The 20080-nt window shown below is 45.0% G+C and overlaps 2 protein-coding genes across 6 annotated transcripts; both read left to right on the forward strand.

Moving 5' to 3' along the window:
• Positions 1-4306: 4306 nt before the first annotated feature.
• fbxo36a (F-box protein 36a) lies at positions 4307-7833 on the forward strand. Of its 3 annotated transcripts, none has more exons than XM_018748584.2 (4): positions 4307-4383; positions 5782-5890; positions 6056-6228; positions 7243-7827. In XM_018748584.2, exons 1-4 carry the CDS (start codon positions 4309-4311, stop codon positions 7501-7503), a joined length of 618 nt encoding a protein of 205 aa, XP_018604100.1. In that variant the 5' UTR covers positions 4307-4308; the 3' UTR covers positions 7504-7827. The 3 variants fall into 3 exon arrangements, with proteins under 3 accessions (XP_018604100.1, XP_018604101.1, XP_018604098.1); XM_018748585.2 differs by lacking the exon at positions 4307-4383 and adding an exon at positions 4924-5082 and having other exon boundaries at positions 6119-6228; positions 7243-7833; XM_018748582.2 differs by lacking the exon at positions 4307-4383 and adding an exon at positions 4924-5082 and having other exon boundaries at positions 7243-7825.
• A 1049-nt stretch (positions 7834-8882) lies between these two features.
• Positions 8883-19828, forward strand: zbtb38 (zinc finger and BTB domain containing 38). Of its 3 annotated transcripts, none has more exons than XM_018748913.1 (2): positions 8883-9539; positions 15427-19828. In XM_018748913.1, the coding sequence occupies exons 1-2, from the start codon at positions 9513-9515 to the stop codon at positions 18997-18999; spliced, it is 3600 nt and encodes a 1199-aa protein (XP_018604429.1). In that variant the 5' UTR covers positions 8883-9512; the 3' UTR covers positions 19000-19828. The 3 variants fall into 3 exon arrangements, with proteins under 3 accessions (XP_018604429.1, XP_018604430.1, XP_018604431.1); XM_018748914.1 differs by lacking the exon at positions 8883-9539 and adding an exon at positions 9548-10217; XM_018748915.2 differs by lacking the exon at positions 8883-9539 and adding an exon at positions 10234-10711.
• Positions 19829-20080: the final 252 nt, after the last annotated feature.

A 20080-nucleotide genomic window follows, 5' to 3' on the forward strand; every position in this document is an offset into this window, starting at 1 on the left:
GTATAAACACTACACATTTTTCTCAAGGCAACTTACAGTGTTAAGATACTTAGTTATGTAATCATTTTTTGCAGCTGGGTAATTTTACTGAAGCAGATTACAGTAAGTACCTTGATCAAGGATATTACAGCTGGATGTACATTTACATTTACATGTATTCATTTAGCACACACTTTTCTCCAAAGCGACATACGTCTCACAGAAAAATTCAATGAGTGCATTACATATCCTTATGAGGTGGAATTCAAACCTGCACCCTTATGGTCCGAAAGGAACAGCTCTAACCACTATGCCATCAGCTGTCTCAGTATTTAGCTAATCCCTTTGGCTAAGGCAATTTATACATGAGTATGTATGAGTAGCAAGAAATATACTTTATTTATGGTCTAACGAATATCTGCTTTGGAACTGGATTCAAATATGATCTGTTGATAATTAGACTGTAGTGTCTTTCATCAATTGTGTAAGTGTATAAAAAAAGTAATAAGAAATTGAAATAACATCAGTGGAGCAGAAAGTCAGTGTCCTTTTCCTGCTCTTTCTTCACTTCATCAGAATATATCATCAGCTTGTGTTTGCAGCTTTGTTTACATTACTTGTCTTCCTCCACACACACACCCACACAGATGCGCAGGACTGAGAACGGTGGCCTGGTCTGCTATCTCTTCAGTGCATTCAGGGACTTGGTGATGGTGGAAAATTCCTCTGCAAAGTAAATTTCGGAACACTGATCCCGAAGCACCGAAGGAATCCTACAAGGAATTCTCACAAGATTCCAATGTTTGCCATAGAATTGTCTCTGTGAAAGTGTACATGTTGTTTACTCTGTGGCTTTGATTTACAAGTCCAAGGAACATTTTTTTTAACTCTATGTTGCATGTGGTACAGTACATGTGAGAGCCCTGGCACTCTGTGCAGTGGAATACAGTAAAATTGCCTGATTTTCAAAAAACGTCACAAAATATACAGTAAATCAAATACGGACAGTTAGAATGTGGGCCAACCCTCAACATAATTCTATTTCAGAGTTAATTACATCCAAGTCATTATACACACGGGCTGAAACCGCTTGTCCCAAGCAGGTGCCGCGGTGAACTGGAGCCTAACCTGGCAACACAGGGCCTAAGGCTGGAGGGGGAGGGGACACACTCAGGATGGGACGTCAGTCCACCACAAGGCACCCCAAGCAGGACTCGAACCCCAGACCCATCAGAGAGCAGGACCCAGCCAAGTCCGCTGTGCCACTGCACCCCTTGCCAAGTCATTATAAGTATGGATCATTTACTGGCTGGGTGCACAGTTTTTTAATTAATACTAAGGGAAATAAAATGCAGACGTACACAGGGATATTTCATGGTAAAACTTGGTATAAATCTCTCCTACTTACACATTTAAGATGTTTGTATTTAAAACAGCAACCACAGATGACAGGAGAGGAGTCATATTGGATACTGCAGAAAAAGATGAAGGATATAATCCATTGTACCTAAGTAATACACAATTTCCATTTTATTTAGCAGGTGCTTCTCTTCAGATCAACTTCCAATGAACTCTGTGTAGTGTTATCAGCCCACACACCTTATTCATCACAGTGACTTACACTACTAGATACACTACTTACACTGCGTCACCCATCCATACATCAGTGGAACACACACACACTCTCTCTGTGTCACTCACACACTATGGGTGAACCTGAACAGCATGTCTTTAGACTGTGGGAGGAAACCAGAGCACCCTGAGTAAACCCATGCAGACTCCACACAGACTGAGCGGGGATCGCATCCACATCCTCTTGCACCGTCCAGGCGCTGTGAGACAGCAGTGATACTCAATGTGCCACTGTGCCATCTTCTGAAGCAAAATTGGGAGCATTCAGGACCAAGACCCTCATCAGAATTCCTTGCCTTGTGGATCCACAAGCAATCCCTGTAGCCTGTGTTCTGGCCCGCATGTGGCAGCTGCCAGCCTCAAGATGTGATTCCGCTGTTGATTCTGCAGGAAGCTTCCATTTTCATCACCTGTCGACCCTGTCAGGCACCCATAGCTTCATCCCACCCTTTCCAGGACTCTCTGGTTTCTCCCACTGGGGTCTGATGGCTCTTTGACCTAGGGAGGAAACAAACCTTGGTGACATTCTAGAGTGTTGGGAGTGTGGTAGGCAGGAGCCATACCTCGTACACCGGCGACCACAGCTGGAGAGGACACTGTGACGAGACACCAAGTACCAGGTGTGGCAAAACAGTCTCAGAAGACTCAACGTAGACAGACAGGGGAAGAGGTGCAGGAGAGCAGGTTGTTCGGAAACTTGAGTGACGGAGCTGGATTGCCGTTACGTAGTGCATTGCATTGTGATTACTGAGTTTGTTTTGTGTTCATGTAATGTGTTTGTAGTATGAGTGGCAAAACTTGCAATAAAAACTCCTCCTGTTGCCAAACACCTGGTCGCTTTCCAGATGCAGTGTATTTGTTGCAGGAAGTATTGCAAGGCTAGTGGCGTCAGTCAGATCATGCACTCCAACCCTGTTGGAAAATACGAGGAGGGAGACGTTGAGCTCCCTCAGCACACGGTGGTACCTCTGGCTGAATTCTACACAGTTCACGTCAAATGGCTAAACTGATACTCGAGTATCACTACCACACAGCACCTACATAAAACAGCATATCAGTAGTCTTTAGCTGAATTGAACTTTGCCAAAAGTGCCAAATGAGACAAAATGCCATGTCTCTTAGAATGATTTTCTGCAGATCAGCAACCAAATCATCAGTCTCCAAAACTGGAAATGCCACGGCACTCGGCTCATCTGCCCCCTCTGCCCATGGCCCTTTGTCCACACCCAATGTCCAGAAACAAAGCTTTTCCCTAAAAACAAACAGCACAGATGTCAATTAGAATAGCTGACAACTGAATGTGAAGCTCAGTTCTTTTTTTACTATTAACAATCGATTGTTGCTTTGCAGCAAACATCTGGCGAGGACAGTAGGATACCTGAGATGAAGTGCAATTGAATCAATGCACATTCTTGCTGATCCCGAATAAAGTCCCTCCAGAAAGTTCTGTGCTCTACTTGTGTCCTTAGTGTTGAAAGAGTGGTGCCCACTGTCACTGTGGTTGAGTCCATCCGTCTGGTTGCTATTTCAATGTAATGTTTGATTTACATTTACATTCATTCATGTAGCAGATGCTTTTCTCCAAAATTACATCTCTGAGAATGATACCAAAGTGCATCACACTAACGGAAGGATAGATTTGGATTGACATGCGCGATTCCTGAGCACAATCAATGTGTCAGTGCCATCCCCATAAACCAGCATTCATTGCAGAAGTACCTGCAAATAGTTTTTTAAGTCATTACACATAACAGCACACGGGAGATCAGGGGAGAAGTGAGTCTGGAAGAGGTGAATTTTGAGACACTTCTAGAATGCAGAGAGGGATTCAGCAGTTCTGAGTGAGAGGGGAGGTTATTCTACCACACTGGAGCTAGAACTGAAAAGCTCCGTGCTTCTGATTTTGGACATCTTCTACATGGGACCACGAAGCGGACAGGTGGAGGAGCATAGCTGTCTGGTTGGGGTGTAGCGAGTGATCGGTCTTAGCCTGGTATCCGGAGCAGATCCATTGATCATGGTTTTGTAGGCCGTAACCAGACAGTTGAATATGATCTGGGGACATGATATTAGTGGGAACGAGTCGGAAGGTCAAGCTTCACCCGATCGATCTGACCCAAGATTTATTTAATTGTTTTTTTTTTTAAAAGTCTTTTTGTAAAAAGTCTTCGTAGCACTTCATTACTAGAGCTCACAAAAGATCCGGGTAAATTTAATGTCGAAAAGCTGCAAAAATGGCAAAATTCTGCAGCAACAGCGGGAGCAATATAACGACACGAGAAAACGAGCGCGGAAAAGCGTCACGCGGGTTTATGCACGAGCGGCGCGGGAACACAGTGCCGCGGGGCGCGCGTGCCTCCTGTGCGCGCGCGCGCGCGCGCGTGCGACGGTCCTTCACGGGTTCGCTGCGGTTGAGTTTTTACTGCAGTTTTCAGTGTCTAGTTTGCTTGGTTCACGGGGCAAATTGTATGGACTTATTGCCAAAGCACTAAGCAGTGAAAGACACATTTGATATAATAACAATAAAATAGTGAAAAACAACATTAATAAATATATAATAATAATGACAATAACGAAGATAACAGTAAATGCTAAATTTTCTCTTGTCGTCGGTTTTCCGCAGGTAGGACACACACACACACACACACACACACACACACACAGTGAGTGACACACACAGACTTCTCCACGACACACATGATTTCATCTCTTCTGCTCGTAGACTGTACTGGAATGGAAAATCGATCTGAAGGTACACACAAACACTTGAAGGTAAAAGTGAATTTCACTGATAAAGACATTTTTATCGATTTGAAGCGGAAGGACGTTACTAAAAATACGTGTTTCTGTGTAAATATGTCTATCTGTAAATATCAAGCCCACAAACAAAATGGTCAAATGCTGAATCCTAATTGCCCTTTTTTAAAAGTGAATGAGAATGTTATATTAAAACATGTAAAGAATAAGAAAGCATGGCACAAAGTCAAGTAGTATGGGTAAATGTATAATATAATAGTACATGTATTGTAAACCCTTTTCTGCAGCGTAATTAAAATAATAAAATAGTATGAATGTTTACTTATGTTATATAAATTATTGATTCAGTTATGTTCAGTTGATTTTTTTTGTGCCGAAAACAACAACAAAAAAAAACTACACCGGCTTTTATAGCGACCTTGTTTTGGTCAAAGCTTTTATTGTGCTAATAAATTTAAAAAAAAAAAAAAAAAAAAAAAAAAGCTGTGGTACGTTGCGTGCATCGATTATGACGTCATTACGCAGCGTACGTGTACAGCTTGAGGCCGGAACTTCATGGTACCTTCAGCAGAAAGCTGTAGTATTGCCAGTTGCCACAGTAACGCGTAGCGTCCGAACATGGCGTCTTTGTTGCGAGAAACTTTATTCGAAATTAGTGACCAGGGTCCTGCACCTTCCAAAGACTTTTATACCCTTGTTGTAACACGGCGTGAAGTAAGTGGAGGGCACGTTCTCGTTTATTTTAATTTAATTCTTTATACATTCTTGTTGCGGAAAAATGTAACATTTTCTAACAGACTTTCTGTCGTGTAGTAAGTGTAAATTCTGAAAGTGTACCACAAGAAGCCCAGTCCAGATTACCTGTTGTAGAACAGTGTGTTACCCAACCATCGTAAGATAACTCAGCTTTTTTGTTTATCTGAATTACCGGAGAATGACACGATCTTATTATCTGTGATACACAATTAGAACAAGCATTGTGTTTGCATAACGGACTAATCTTGACATTATTGTGTGTTCAGTTAATATGTCTCCTCAAGGAGCAAGGCATATATTGCACTTCATCATAGTTTAATAACTAATATGTGCTCTGGAAACGGATTAATTTTTTACACGATGAGCTGATAATGAGCTAGCAGTGTCTTTCATTCATTATATCATTACAGAAAATCAACTCACGTTGCAATATTTTCTTTGAATACACATTTTTAATGTATATGCGTTTTCAGTCTGAAAATAATGTTCAAAAACGTGTGTATTTCCACATTTGAGGAGCAGAGAGTCTGTTTCTTGGTATTTCTCAATTTCATAAACAATTAGCTTTGTTTACATTAGCCCCACACACACGCAGAGTCAGGAAAGGGCAGGACTGGGAACTACTGCCTGCTTTGATATGATATCCCCTCACTGCAGGTGATCTGGAGATGGTGGAAAATTTCTCTGCGAAGTGAATATCGGAACACCCAGCCTGGACAACTGAGGGAATCCCACGAGGAGTTCAAAGATGATTCCGTTCTTATGCGTAAGATTGTTACTTTGAAAGTTCATGTGTTGTTCGTTCACTCGCTGTTCTTGGTTCCACAAGTCAGAAGTGTCAAGTGATGCGTTAAGTCGTGCAGTACACGTGACGATGTGCCGAAATGTTAAAGCAAAACAGACTGCATGTACAACCTGTGCTTATATCTAGACAAAATCACCGTGGTATTTGGACCCTCAATCCTGACATACGTCTCAAATCTGTGTAATGGAGAATTTGACTACCTGGACCGGATGCCTGACCCCCTGATACTCCACATAATGACTTTCCTCGACCTGAATGATGCTCTTCGGCTGAGATGCACTTCATCAAAGTATAAAAAGGTAAAAAGGGAAACTCTTGTACTCTGCACTAAAATAACCTCATGCTGTTGATAAAAAAGTAATTATAAATATAGTATAAAAAATGGTCAAGTAGCAGAATAACTGCTCACCCCCAGTTTTTTTTTTCCAGAGTAACTTACCCTCAGGTGTTTTTTTTTTCAAACCACTGAGTGGTTTCACGTACAGCTGTTGTACAAAAAAATAGCAAAGTGCGCTTGTGGGTGAATTTTTTTGCAGCGTCAAGGTGATCTTATTTCCACAAGGGGGCGCAATTGTATGACAATTGTGTCTGTGTAGCAGCGTCTCCGTTGTCATATTAAGATTTCGAGGAAAAATGCAGCATTAAGGAAGGTAAAATTTATGTACATACATAAAGCACCATCCATTTTCATCCAGCAGCACGGTTAGACTTTTCTATTCCATTAATCTGCTTTTTATACTCAAATGCACAGAGATACTTGTAATCTCATATAAGAGCTTGAGAAACATTTTAATTCAGTTTAAAGTCCCTTCAGTAGAATCTATTTAGCCACATTGATAAAGCAAACAGTCAGGAACGGAATGAAGTAGAGGAAAATTAAACTGTTACATTCATTAGACCACAAATACCTTTAATCTACAGAGCAAAAATTTCCTGTGTGGATTATAATTTTGAATGTAATAATTTTCATACTTGAGGGGTGCACAATTGAATACTAGGTGATACTACCTTATCAGTACCACACATTTTGTAAGAAATACTTATTTGTTATATTTCTTTATTTAAATAAGTATTTGTTACAAAATTTGTCATAAAACTCCAGGGCCCTAAATGTATAATGAAATTTGAAACATATTTTGGCCTGCATGCATATATACTGTATATCTACATACAGTTTTTATATTTGTAAAATTATTGTTAAAGCAAGTCTACAGGGACAAAGGAACCTTCAGCATTGTACATTGATGTTTGTATGTGTGATCACTTGTGCAGCCACAGTGTGACAATCTTCCCTTCTCCTCCCTGTGGTGCAGCTCTGCGACTCTGACCAGTTTTGGGAGCACAGGGCCAAGGTTGAATGGGGAACCATCACACCTGAGATGGAGTCCTTGGCAAACATCCTGGGATGGAAAAAGATGTTCATCGCCTATAAGCTACACGGGGAAGATACAGATGAGCCAGAGGAGCAGGATGAGGAGAAATCGGAGCAGCAGGTGGAGCAGGATGAGGAGAAATCGGCGCAGCCGGTGGAGCAGGATGAGGAGAAATCGGAACAGCCGTTGGCAGCTGACTAAGATCAAGTTTGATGTTGGCAGTGTGATGAGTATGTGGGTGTGTGGTATAAAGTTGAAGGGAAAAGTTGGTGTGTTCTTTGCTGTGCTTCTCTGTAGTTGTGGAAGTAATTCAAGGTTAGCAATGTTAGTGCCAAATAAGGTGTGTGTGTGTTTGCGGAGTAAGTGCCAAGTGAAGGGTGTGTGTGTGTGGTGCACGAAGTCCGAGCTGCAGCGTTGATGTTTGCGGAAGTAGTGCGAGACGAGCGGAGCCAGTGCCAAGCGAGCGTGTATGTGTGTCGGATATTGTGCAGGGCGGGGGGAGTCAGTGTTCTGTGTGTGTGTGTGTGTGTGTGTAATTGAAATGCATTTAAATTGTTCTTATGAAATGCCCTTTTCAAGTTCAAGTGCAAGGTTTATTGTCATAAGTACAAGTACCGTGCACAAAGCACTATGAAATTCTTGCTTGAGTGCTTCTCCGCAGATTATAGACAACACAATAGATAGTACTACACAAAAAAAACAATAAATAATGCCAGTAACAGTAACAATAAATAACAATAAATTGCCAGAATACTTAGAATTGACAATGTAAGTGATGTGCTTGGAGAGATCAGTGCAAATTTTAGTTGCAAAAGGTGGCACATTACTGAGTGTTGAACACTCTTACAGTAATGGGGTAAAAGCTGCCCCTGAACCTAGCTGTGCAGGTTCGAATAGACCTGTGCCGCTTTCCGGAGGGCAGAGAAGAGAAAAGTGCCCATGCAGGGTGACTGCGATCCTCCATGATTCGCTTTTGTCTTTCTGACAAAAAATGTGGTGTAGATGTCCCGTATTGCTGGTAGCTGTGTGCCGACGATTTTCTGAGCTGTTTTAACCCCCCTCTTCAGAGCTTTTTGTCAGCAAAGTGAGGGAGCGCTGAACAACTGAGCATATATGGTTACACGAGTGACGTCAAAAGAAAGTAAAGTCAAAATGCGAATATATTATTTTGAAATGAGCCATTTAGAAACCGAGGAAAGGAAAACAAAAAAAAAAACCTCTCAGGCCAAGTAATTGTGAGAAAGATAAACCTCTGGGAGTCTGATCACTGGCAGGTAAGCTGCCGCTGGTACTTCGACTTCCAGAGTTGTACTGGGGTCAGTGCTGTACATGTATGTGGTAGGAAACCGGAAGCGGCCACACAGCTTGTCGGGTGGGGAATCGTCTCAAACCGGCTAGAGTCTCGGGTCCACATGACTAGGAGTGGGGCTCCTGCACGTGTTGCCGAGGAGGAAGTAAGTTATGGATCCACACCCAGCTGAGTGGGGGAGGCGCAAGTCTCAGCCATCTAGCGGGCCCTGTCGCCACACGGTGTAGCTGCAGTTCCACACGTGTTGCCCGGTTGTCTTTTGCCGCGCTCCTTCAGGAGGGGGTCACTACCTTCCTCATTGTCTACTACTGTCGAGTGTGGGGGGCTAAGCTCTCCTCCATCACAGCTGGATCTGTGGGAGACCCGTAGCAGCTGCACCAGGCTTTCCAGGACCCTCTGGGGCCTGACGGCGCTTCGCCCTTCAACATGTGCGGTGGGCCCGATAAACTAATGAGTACCAGGTGTGGCCAATGAACTTCAAGCAAAATTCAACAAGAACGGAGTGGAAAAGGATTGCGGGTGAACTGGATGTTTGGATGATTGTGTGACAGAGCTAAGCCTGTTGTTGGGCAGTTTTTTCGTTGCAGCCGAAAGGTCTTTTCGGCATTTCGGCTGTTTTGACTTTGACTCTTTTGTCTTTGTATTATTCTGTGAGCGGCAGAATTTGCAGTAGAAAACTGAAGAACTACTCCTGCCGTGGGCCCACACCAGACACCCCCCCTCCGGCAGGCTGCAGCGTGTTTGCTCAAGGTTGGAGGAGTTCAAGGTTGGAGGAGCCGCCGCTGTTTCCGCACATTTGTCTCTGGCAGTGCTCAGCAGAGAGCAGGACGAGGGCTTTTTGGAAGCGGTGCAAAAGATGGCGGCACCATTTCTGCGCTCGTATTGACAACAGCGGTGCGAGATGAGCAGAATCGGCGCCCTGTTTACGGTATGAGCCTCGGGCCCAGCGGCTGCTGCGTTTATGCGTGCGCATGTGTGTGCGCGCATGTGTGGCAGCGGCGCGGGGTTAGTCGAGTCTGAGCAATGCACGGTGCCGTGCGGTCGAGCTCTCGCCGACCGCCCCTCCGCTCAGCCCTGATGCAACGGAGCAGCAAGCCGCTCTCTGCACGCAGACATGCATAATAAAGCTCTCACTTCCTGCTCAGCGACTGGCTGATTTGGTCACCCAAGCAGCCCGAGCGCCCGTGCGGCTATTTTTAACTTTCCCAGCGCGGCACACACACGCAGGAGCCTATGGCCAGCCGCCTCGGGTAGAAAGCGGGCAGCAGGCTGGCACCGAGTGGGCACCGAACGGGCGGCAGGACCGGCACCAGGGCTCAGGACAGCTTTTGGATTGGTGGTTTTCAGAGAGAGAGCGGGGAAGGAAGGAGGCTGGGGGGAGAGAGAGACGGGGAGAGAGAGAGAGCGAGAGAGGAGAGAGGCTTCGTCTCGAACGGCACAGCTGATCAACAGAGTCTTGTCAAAAAAGGGCTTCTACTTCCAGCTGCAGTTTGCAAACTGTTTGTCTTTTATGGCGCGCAATGCAGAAGCGTAGTAGGTGAGGGACGCTGCACAATGTCTTTTCCCGTAGCGTTTCTGCAGCATCGTTTTCTCTGACATTCCTCAGGTACGTTTTCTTTTTTTGGTGTTTTTTTTTTTTTTGCATGTCTTTCATAATCAACCACTTTGCCCAGATGAAAAATCGCAGCTGAAAAATACGGATGTCGTGCAGGACTTTGATCGTCCGCCGTTCGCTCAGCGATCCGCCGCTCGCGTTTTTGCCATTTGTCTGACTGGGCTGATTGTGTAACACTTTTCTGCATCGTGTGCCATGCACGGGAGGAGAGGGTATGGTTTTTCTCCTCGGTTTGGAAGACTCTTTGACGTATGATTTTCAAGCAGGGTGTGGTCAACCGGCTACGCTACATGACAAGATTTCGGTGGTTCAAGTTAGCAGAAACACCATGGTGAACGTATGACTGGAAGAAAAAACTGTTATTTTTGCATTATTTTTACAAATCGTCTGTGGCGTTAGACGCGTACGTGCTGCACGGGAGGAGGAAATATCTTCAGAAAAGGCAAAAAAAAAAGATGAAGCTAGAGTGCACGAAGCAATAGAGGGTAAGTGTCGGTGATAGCGACCGGCTGCAGTCTCTTACACTCCCAGATTTCCGTGCACGCGGACGCGCGCGCGCACGGACAGAGGTAACCTTCGGCGGGCGGGCAGGACGCTTTGCCTCACGGTGATGGAATTGGCACCGAGACGCGGCGAGCGGGATCAAATCCCCGGACGGCTGACGCAGCCGCTGCGATTCAGCTGCATCCCAATAAGTGCTGCGCCACAGCACGTTGCCTTGGCAACGCGGGCCTGCCTGCGAGCAGCAGAGCCGCTGGGTTATCAGCGATCGGGCGAGTCGTGCATCTCCATCCTCGGCTGGATGCTCGCAGCGGTTAAAACGGTAGACGCAACGATAGGATAACGGAAACACGGGAGGCTAGCGGCACATGTCGGCTGCTGCAGAATGCCTGCACGAGGGGGTCGGTTGCACCGTCGTGAGCCGCAGCTCCTCGCAAAGGGTATTTTGTTCCAGATTAATGTGGTCAGGGCCCAGTGGCTGCAGGAAATCAGAGACAATGCAGTTGTGTTTATCCGCAGAATTGGACGCATTTTGTTGCGTAATCCATGGAAAGCGCTTTTGCGTCATCCCACATGGCGACTGCATGGCGGCGAGGGCATTGAGAAGGCGTCGCGCAGCCAGAAAGGCACCTCTCTGTCCAGCTCCGACGGGCGAACTTGAGAAAGCAAGGCGGCGCAGAGGCCGGAGGCCACGGGGTCACGGAAGGGCTCTTCGAGTGCTGCGCGCAAGGGTGTCTTCCCGGCGCTAAGTTTGAGTGCCATGTGGGGCAGACGGAAAAGCAGGCCGTCCCCCAGCAGCCATCTTACCTCCAACCAGACGTTCTCCACAGGAGGAGTAAAATGGCCGCGACGCCCCAGAAGCAGCTCGGCGCAGGCACGCCGCAACGCGGCCGCAGGCGGCCCGTATCAGAAGCAAAGCGGAGCTAAATGATGATGTTCGAGCCTTGTTTCAGTTTCGGGTTTTACAAAAGGACCTGGCTGCAGAGGAAACATTTCCGCCACCTTTTTCGCATCTAATAATTTGCTAATAACTGAACGTCAAAACGTTAGATGGCTACGACCATGTTGGGGCGATCAGGCAACCGTGCAGAGGAAGGGGCTTTGTACAAACTGACTGTGGACCGCTGGGTCCATAAATTTGGATCACAAACATTTAGAATAACAATATAATCATTTCTCAGCAGACACATTTAGTCCAAAGTGATTTATACTGCATGAATTTTTACGCTCCACCTCTTTACAGCTGATGTAGTGAAGCACATTCAACTTCTAAAGGATACTACAGCAGAGCCCCTCCCAGGACTCCGGGTTCCTTTTCTTAAAAGTTGGCCGCTAACCACTGAACAACACACACGCTCTCTTGTTCAGCAGAGTCACCTTGTTGAGGGGAGCGCTATTTAAAAATAAATTGAACTGAATTGATGGAGCTGTAAGCTATCTCAACGGTATCAGACAAGCTGAACACAATTGCCCATGGGAGTGTGTGTGTCCAAGGGACGGTACATTTTTACAGCTGCTTTTTTATACTTACTTACATGAGTGATGAACAGCTGCTCCTTGTTTCCTCGAAAGGTGTGTGTATATTTGCATGTCTTTGTGTGTTTCCTGCTCCACCATTTTGTGAGTCACACGTTTCCCAGTCGTGGGCACGTTTCCCAGTTTCAGTTTGCGGCCAAATGCTCCGATCCCCGATCTTTTTGGAATCTTCTCGCTTACGGGAAGTACTGCTTTCTTTTATTTCCTGTTTGCTACGCGGCACAAAAAACCGAGGAAATAGAAGTTCACTGTGATCTGTGGAATTAAAGCACTCACATAACGCATCAGAGAACACGCAGAGGGAGGACTTCCACGTACAAGATACAAACGGCACAATTCGCTCAAAGCATACAGACATGTAAATCGACATAAAAAGCAAACCTGCACGTTACCGCGGCAACGATACCGTCTGACGACACGTGATGGCAGCAGAGATAGCTGAGTGCCATACAGCATAACTGGGGTCAACAGGAGCCACACCCTGTCCCCCAGAATGACAGTCATACCTGGGCTGGAGTTTATTATGAAGGTCAATTAGTTTATTTTAAAGCCCAACTAGGCTTTACAAATTACAAATGCCAATTAAAGACGGGGACCAAAAGAGGTATCGCTGGGACTTTATGAGGACTAAAGGGTTTTGTGAAAAGTGCTTACCTTCCGATTGAGTTTTTTCTTTCTGCTGTATTTTATTCTGTTCAATTAGAACTTTATAGGTTTTGATTATTTTTGCCTTTTTTAATGTTGGAGCTGAAAGGCCTTTTTTTTGCTTGACTTGAGTTTTATGTTTGAAACATGGACAGAAAATCTATCTGTTGCTCCCCCAGGTCTAGAGTGTTTATTTAGTGGACATTTAAACATTTAAGTTGCTTGTCATTGTATCCTCTGTGCTGCATGTTCACGCATTCCTCATTTGGTTTTCCTGTAGGCCATTACAGCAATTACAGCAATAATAAAATGCGATGCTTCTCAGTGCCACTATGTGTATGGCTGTTGTCAGTTCGTATGTGCACAACGGCTGGAGACGAGAAGGAGGTCCTACACTCTCGAGTTTAATAGGGATAAACATACACTTTGCACATATGCTTGAAATACGTATATGACTGACAAAGATGAACTGCCATTTATTTTTTGGTAAAAAACAAAATAAAATGTTTCCATTCTGGCATTAATTTAAAGCAACGACCCTTGAAAACTTGCTTTTTGGGTTGTAATGCAAAACCATGCTTCGATAAAGAAAGACAGCTGCCTTATCCAATAAGAGACAAGTCGCATGCAGAGCTTGAGCTTCTGCAATAAAGTCAACTGGAGTGAGCGAGGAAAACTTGTAGTACCAGTCCTAAAGAAAAGTGTAACTGCGAGAATCTCTGGAGACTTTGGACCAGTTTCCATTGCCATATATGCCACTGTCTGAAGGAAGGCAGTTCATTAAGTTGATCCTAGCTCAGACTTATCCCCAAATGGACACTGAAGATGACTCCAACAAGCTCCTATCAACCAACACGTGGAAAGGCCTGCAGTACAGCTACTTGATTTTTGTGGTGGCGCTAGTGGCACCCTGCTTTGTGACAACAGGACATGGATCAATTTCTTCAAGGAATTCCAGAGTTTAGACACTATTTGGATAATGTTGTGACCAGCAGTGATCATAAGGAACATCTAAAAAACACGAAGACTGCTTCAGAAGTCGCCTGAGTTTTTGTTGCGAGTCAACAAAATGCAGTGTGAATTTTTCAAGGACTCACACTCGCTGCGATCAAGTGATAGATGCAACCCCTAGAAAAAATAACTGCAATGTTAAACACAGCCATGCTAATGACGTATCTCTACTCAGATCCTTTTGCGAGCTGCTAAATTATTACTGTAAGATTTTACCCAACATGATGACCCTGTTCCATTCTGTTAACCAGTTGCTACAGGAAGGTAATCCCCGGCAGTGGACACCCTACAGTGAAAAGGCTTTTAAAAAACAATTACTAGCATCAGATCAAATTCTACACACTTCATAGGCCCATCATAGGAAACCTGCCTAACATGGGATGCAGCTCCATGTTGACCTGAATTGGTCTTTTCTCAAGTAACTGCAGATGCAGGAGAACAAGTCTATTGTGTTTCCTTTATGATCATTAAGATCCACTAAATGCAGCCATGCACAAATTGATAGGGAAGCACAGAGCTTAGTCTGGGGAGTTAAAAAGTTCTTGTATGGTAGACAGTTTACATTAATAATAGACCACAAACGCTTCACCTCAATTTTTGGCCCGAAGGAAAGAATTTCAGAGATGGCAACAGGAGCTCCCTGCACCGGACCTATTCTAATATATCTCAAGTGTAAAAGCTTCCGGCCACATTAAAATGTGAAACTGCTAGATATATCGATGCAGCAGAACTACTGGACTCTACCATAAAAGGTTGGAAACCACAAATAGCCCAATTTTACCATTTTATTCTAAGATGGAGCAGATCACTTGGCACCTGAGATGTCTAATGTGGGAAACAAAGAGTTACTTTTACCGCAAACCAAAGTTTATTGCTGCTAGACTTGTGGGAGCGACTAAAATTACCAGAGCAAGGCGTCCACAAATTCCCCAGCCCTGTTAAATGATCTGTGGTTTTAATGGTAGTGAAAGGATGTGCAACGTGGGCAAAAGTCTTCCTTCCTATCTATTAAGACCACTGAGATTGTGCCAGAAAGAAATAGTAGGTGTTCAGTTTAGATCTCGGTGAAGATTAGTGCTTTCTGATACTGTGTTCACTTTTACAATTAGGTCTACAGAGCATGCCAGTAATATACCAGGGGCAGCTGGTAGGCTACTGCAGTGGTTAGAGCTGCTGCCTTTGGACCCAAAGGGCGCAGATTTGAAGCCTACCTCGAGCTGTAGTACCCTCGAGCAAGGTACTTACCCTAAATTGCTCAAGTAAAAATTACCCAGGTGTATAAATGAGAAAATAAATGTTAGTAGCTTAACAGAAAAGTGTCAGCTAAATGAATAAAAATGAAAGTGCCTGCTGTCACTGACCAACAAGTTGAATTTGAACACCATCACTGAGGCTTCCAATTATTGCTGTTTGTTTCTGTTGGCTCATATTTAGAATTTCTTGGGAAGAAACAATCTTACTTCCCAGTTAGCAGCTTGCTAACAGAGCTCTATTCTTTCCCCTGCAGATGACGGTGATGTCGCCCAGTACCAAGGGCCTGATGGACAGCATCCATGCCCACGTCCTCCTCAGTTCATTGAACGAGCAACGCACAAGTGGCCTGTTCTGTGATGTTACCATTGTCGTGGAGGATATCAAGTTCAGAGCCCATCGGAATGTCCTGGCTGCTTCTAGCGGATATTTCCGAAACGCCCTCTCAACGCCTGAGCATGGGGCATCAGGCCAGGTGCTTGAGCTTTTAGACCTCAGGTCTGAGATTTTTGCCAGCATCCTCAACTTTATCTACAGCTCCAAGGTAGCACCAGCAGGCACTGAAGACATTAGGCTGCTAGTAGCAGCAGGGAAGAAGCTCGGCATCCCTTTTCTGGAAAAGCTAATGGAGCAGGAGAGGCGGGGCTCCGGTGCACTCTACAACCACTCTTTGTCCAGCCGCCAACCAACCAAGATCTCCAGTCCACGCCACACGCCTCTTTCCTTCGGTAGTCATCCACTGAAGAGAGAGTCAGCTCGACCTGAAGAGATGGAATGTGCCAGTGGGCCCCGGATAACCAACGCATTCTCCATCAGAGAGGCTGGCGTTGGGCATCACCCATTTACCTCTCTGGGTTTGCGCTCTGAAGAGCATCGGTCCCCCGAGCAAGAACTTCTTCCCCAAAGCTCTGCTCCATCACAGAGTGAACCAGTGCACACTTTGTCTGAGCATTCTTACGCCGTGAGCCAAATGCACAACGCCGTTGAACGCAGTGAGGAGAAGCAGGAAGTTGTCAATGGAGATATGGATCACACACAGGCACCCATCAGACCACGTGCATTCCAAAACTCTGGCCCACTGAAGAAACGCCACAGGTTCGGTGCCGGTCTCAGCGAAGAGACACCTGTTACACCTGCAAGTGGTACCCCTTTGCAAGCAAACGGTGGTTGCCCATCATCTGTATCTGCCGTTGTTCCCTCTTCAGCATTTATCTCCTCAAATGCTGTTGACAAGGTAAGCAGTGGAAAAGAACAGCACGCGAGTAAAACCACATCTACCGAAGAGACAGTGAACCCACCATCTCTATCTCCGTCATCTTCTCATTGCGACTACTGCCCAGAGACCTTCACAGGCAGAGCTACCCTCAACAGGAATGCTCATATCCGGAAGAAGAGGTTTGTGAGCTATTTGTTTTGCAAGTTTTGCTATAGAAAATTCATGCACCCTAAACGACTTCGTAACCACGAGCAAGTATGCTGCAAAGCCAAGGTGCTGGCACCTGAACGGAACCTGAGACGCACAGAAACTAGAGGCAGCCTTTCTGATGCCAATGAGCCAAACCCAATTGACAGGGAGTTCTCCTGGCATCGTCCTTCTTCCACAGCAGACTCTGCTGAGGCAACACATGAAGTTGAGAGAGGAGCCGGGCTAACAGAAGAACAGAGACTGTACACATGTGGCGTGTGCAAGCGTGTCTATGTGACCTTGTCCAGCCTGAGGAGGCATGAGAATGTGCACTCCTGGCGTAGGGCATACCCGTGCCACTACTGTGACAAGGTTTTTGCTCTGGCCGAGTATCGCACCAAGCATGAGATCTGGCACACAGGAGAACGCCGTTACCAGTGTATCTTTTGCCTGGACACCTTTATGACCTACTACATCCTGAAGAATCACCAAAAGTCTTTCCATGGGATTGACCCTCGGTTGGTAGTGAGTAAGAAGTCAGCCAACAGTAGCTTCAAAGGCAGTGTTTACCCCATCAAACTTTACAGACTTCTGCCCATGAAATACAGAAAGAGGCGGTACACATACAGACAGACTTTTTCACAGGAATATCACAACCAAACTGTCTCTCTTCCCGTGACCTGCAGCTCAGCCTCCACTTCTTTGGAAGAGGCCAGCGCAGATGGAGCTTGTGCAAGACAGTCTTTGTTCTCATTACCCATGACTTTCATGGCCACGCCAAAAGTAATTGCATCTGTAACACCAAATATCAGCTTTGATCCGCCATGCAACCAAGATATAAATCAGCTGCCCTCTTCTGAAGTGGCATCTTCACAGAGAATAAGCACGTCTGTGCCTTCGGGCATGGACGAGTATAGTAGCTTGTCCCATGTAGGAAGTAGGGAGTCATCCGTGATCAGCTATGGGTACACGCATCCTACTGTCCCCAAACAAGTCAACAAGATGTCATCTGTCAGGCAGATCAGTGACAAAGCCTCAGCACCTCTGAATACTTCTCACAATGACAAGTCTTCTTTGCCCTTTTTAGAGGCAAGCCAAGCCAGTTCTCTAGATCTGGGGTACAAACTGGGAGATCTTCCTAATCCTAGTCCTCCTCCTGATACTATGGCTGACCAGTTGCTTCTATCTAGCAGGAACAATCTCACAAATGACCAGTCTTCTGCAGGGAAGACCGAAACATACATTGCCAAGCCTGCATGTCCAGGGCCATCAGTAGGGAGCCAGGTGCTTCCCCTCTGCCAGATCACAGTAAAAATTGGCGAAGAGGCCCTCGTCCATCGAAGGGTCAGGGATGCTCAACTCTTTCCAAGAAAGAGAAAAACAACCCTCTGGTGTCGAGAAGAAGAGGAAGCTCAGAAAAATTCTGGAGAAAGGAGTAGGAACTTCCCAAGTCTACGCATGAGAACAGACCTCACTTCACTTGCAGAAGCAGAATCAAATGATGATGTGACTGACCGTGATTCCAATGACCATCTGTGGCGTCCATACTACTCCTACAAGCCTAAGAAAAAGCCAAAGAAATTGAAACCCAAACAGAGGGGAACCAGTCAGACCAGACCACCTGGGAGACCTCTTAAGGGGACCACGAGGGTTCCAGAGTACAAGGACAAGGAAGACTACCTGCAAGCATGCTACAGTCAAAATGACAAGATTCTGCAAGACAAAGTGAATAACACAAACCGCCTGAAGAACAGCAGCCAGAAGGCAACATACATATGTGATGTCTGCAGCAGTGTTTTTTTCAGCCTTTCCACTCTACAGACACATGTAAAGACCCGTCATCCCTGTTCTTGCCAAACTTGCGGCAAGCCATGCTCCCCAATGGACATGCCAAGCTCCTTGGAAGATGGCGGGAAGATTGTCTGCAAGAGCTGCATACGGGATGGTTCCTGCTTCGAGAACGTCACAAGGAGCTTGAGAACTGAGAAGCGTTACCGCTGCTCCTTCTGCCCTCAGCGATTTCTCTACCTTGCTACCAAAAAGAGCCACGAAAAGAAACATGTGGAAAAACATGGAAAAGGCTATGGCTGCTGCTACTGCCCCAAAGTCTGCAAGACCCCCACATCCCTGGGCATACACCAGAAGCGACATCTCATTAAAACAGAAGAGGTGGAGGGGGACAATAAGGCATTAGCCAAAACTATGTTTGCAACAAACGATGCCCCAAAATTGAAGGCTTATGAGTTTTCTGATGTTGACTCCTCTGTCCTTAAACTTGAGGAGCAAGTTGAAATTAATAGCAAGGGGTGTTATCAAGAGTTAAAACAACCCCAGATGAAAACTCTGAGGTCACCCCTTTGGGAAAGCACTTCATTTATTCGTTCTTCTGAAGGATTTCTGGGCAGGCACAGAGAACCACTTTGACCAAGTTTGTCTGGGTGGCCAGTGTGGTGATGACCAGCTAAAGGACTTTGGGAATGGACATGTGCACAGCAACAGAGCCCCCCTGTAGTCTCCCCACACTGAGTGCAAACAGGAGCTGTGCTTCCGTACCTCCCTCAACTCACAGGTGGAACTCACACCAAGAGCAGCTGGATAGACTTGAATGTATACGGTTAAATCTGCTTCGGCTACTGTAAATCATTTTATTCTCTTTTACATGAATACCAAACTGGACGTCTATGGCAATTAAAAAATAAAAACAAAATACTCCACTGTAAAAAATAGTTAGTAGTTTTTCATGTTTTCTAAAGAGATGTTGTTTTTTATTTTTGTAATTTTTGAAATTTGTTTTTCTGGGACAAGCTAACATATCCTGCTCTGGCACCCTCCTGTCATGTGATCCATACAGGATGCTCATTATTACCATTTTCAATAATAAGTGATTTTATTTTTTTCTTTACTAATGTAATCACTTTTAAATGTTTCCAACAGTTATTCACATTTTTACAAGTATACTTTTAGAATACTTGTTTTATAATGATCATTATTTCTGTATACCCATTCATATATGATCTTATTAGCACTACACAAAGTGATTAGCATGGTGATATGTTTTTATAAGTCAGCATTTTCTGTTTATTTAGTAAGAACAGTATTTTGCTGCCAAACACAGCCAGAAGGTAGACATCCAGAACACTGTAAAAATACAAAATAAACTGTGATATTGTAACAGTAAAACAATGGTATTGTACACGTGTTTTATTTTTAAATGTGCAACACCCTGAGGTACTGTATTTATAATAAATCAATAAATAAGAATAGTGGTGACATTGCCCTTCCATTTAATAGCTCTTTTCTGGAAAATTTTGGTGTAGAGGGGTATAAACCCCTGAAGGACACCCAGCCTCCTTGAGTTTTTCATTTTTGATCCAAGGCCTTACCACACGTGAGAGTGCCCGGTACCCCTTTCCCATCCCCAGAATTAGTCTCTTCCCTGAGGGTCCATATGCAGAACACAAAAATGTTGCTTTTTGGGTCTAAGGATTGTGGGCAGGGAGTAATA

The sequence above is a fragment of the Scleropages formosus genome, chromosome 10, assembly GCF_900964775.1.
Source record: "Scleropages formosus chromosome 10, fSclFor1.1, whole genome shotgun sequence".
NCBI lineage: Eukaryota > Metazoa > Chordata > Actinopteri > Osteoglossiformes > Osteoglossidae > Scleropages > Scleropages formosus.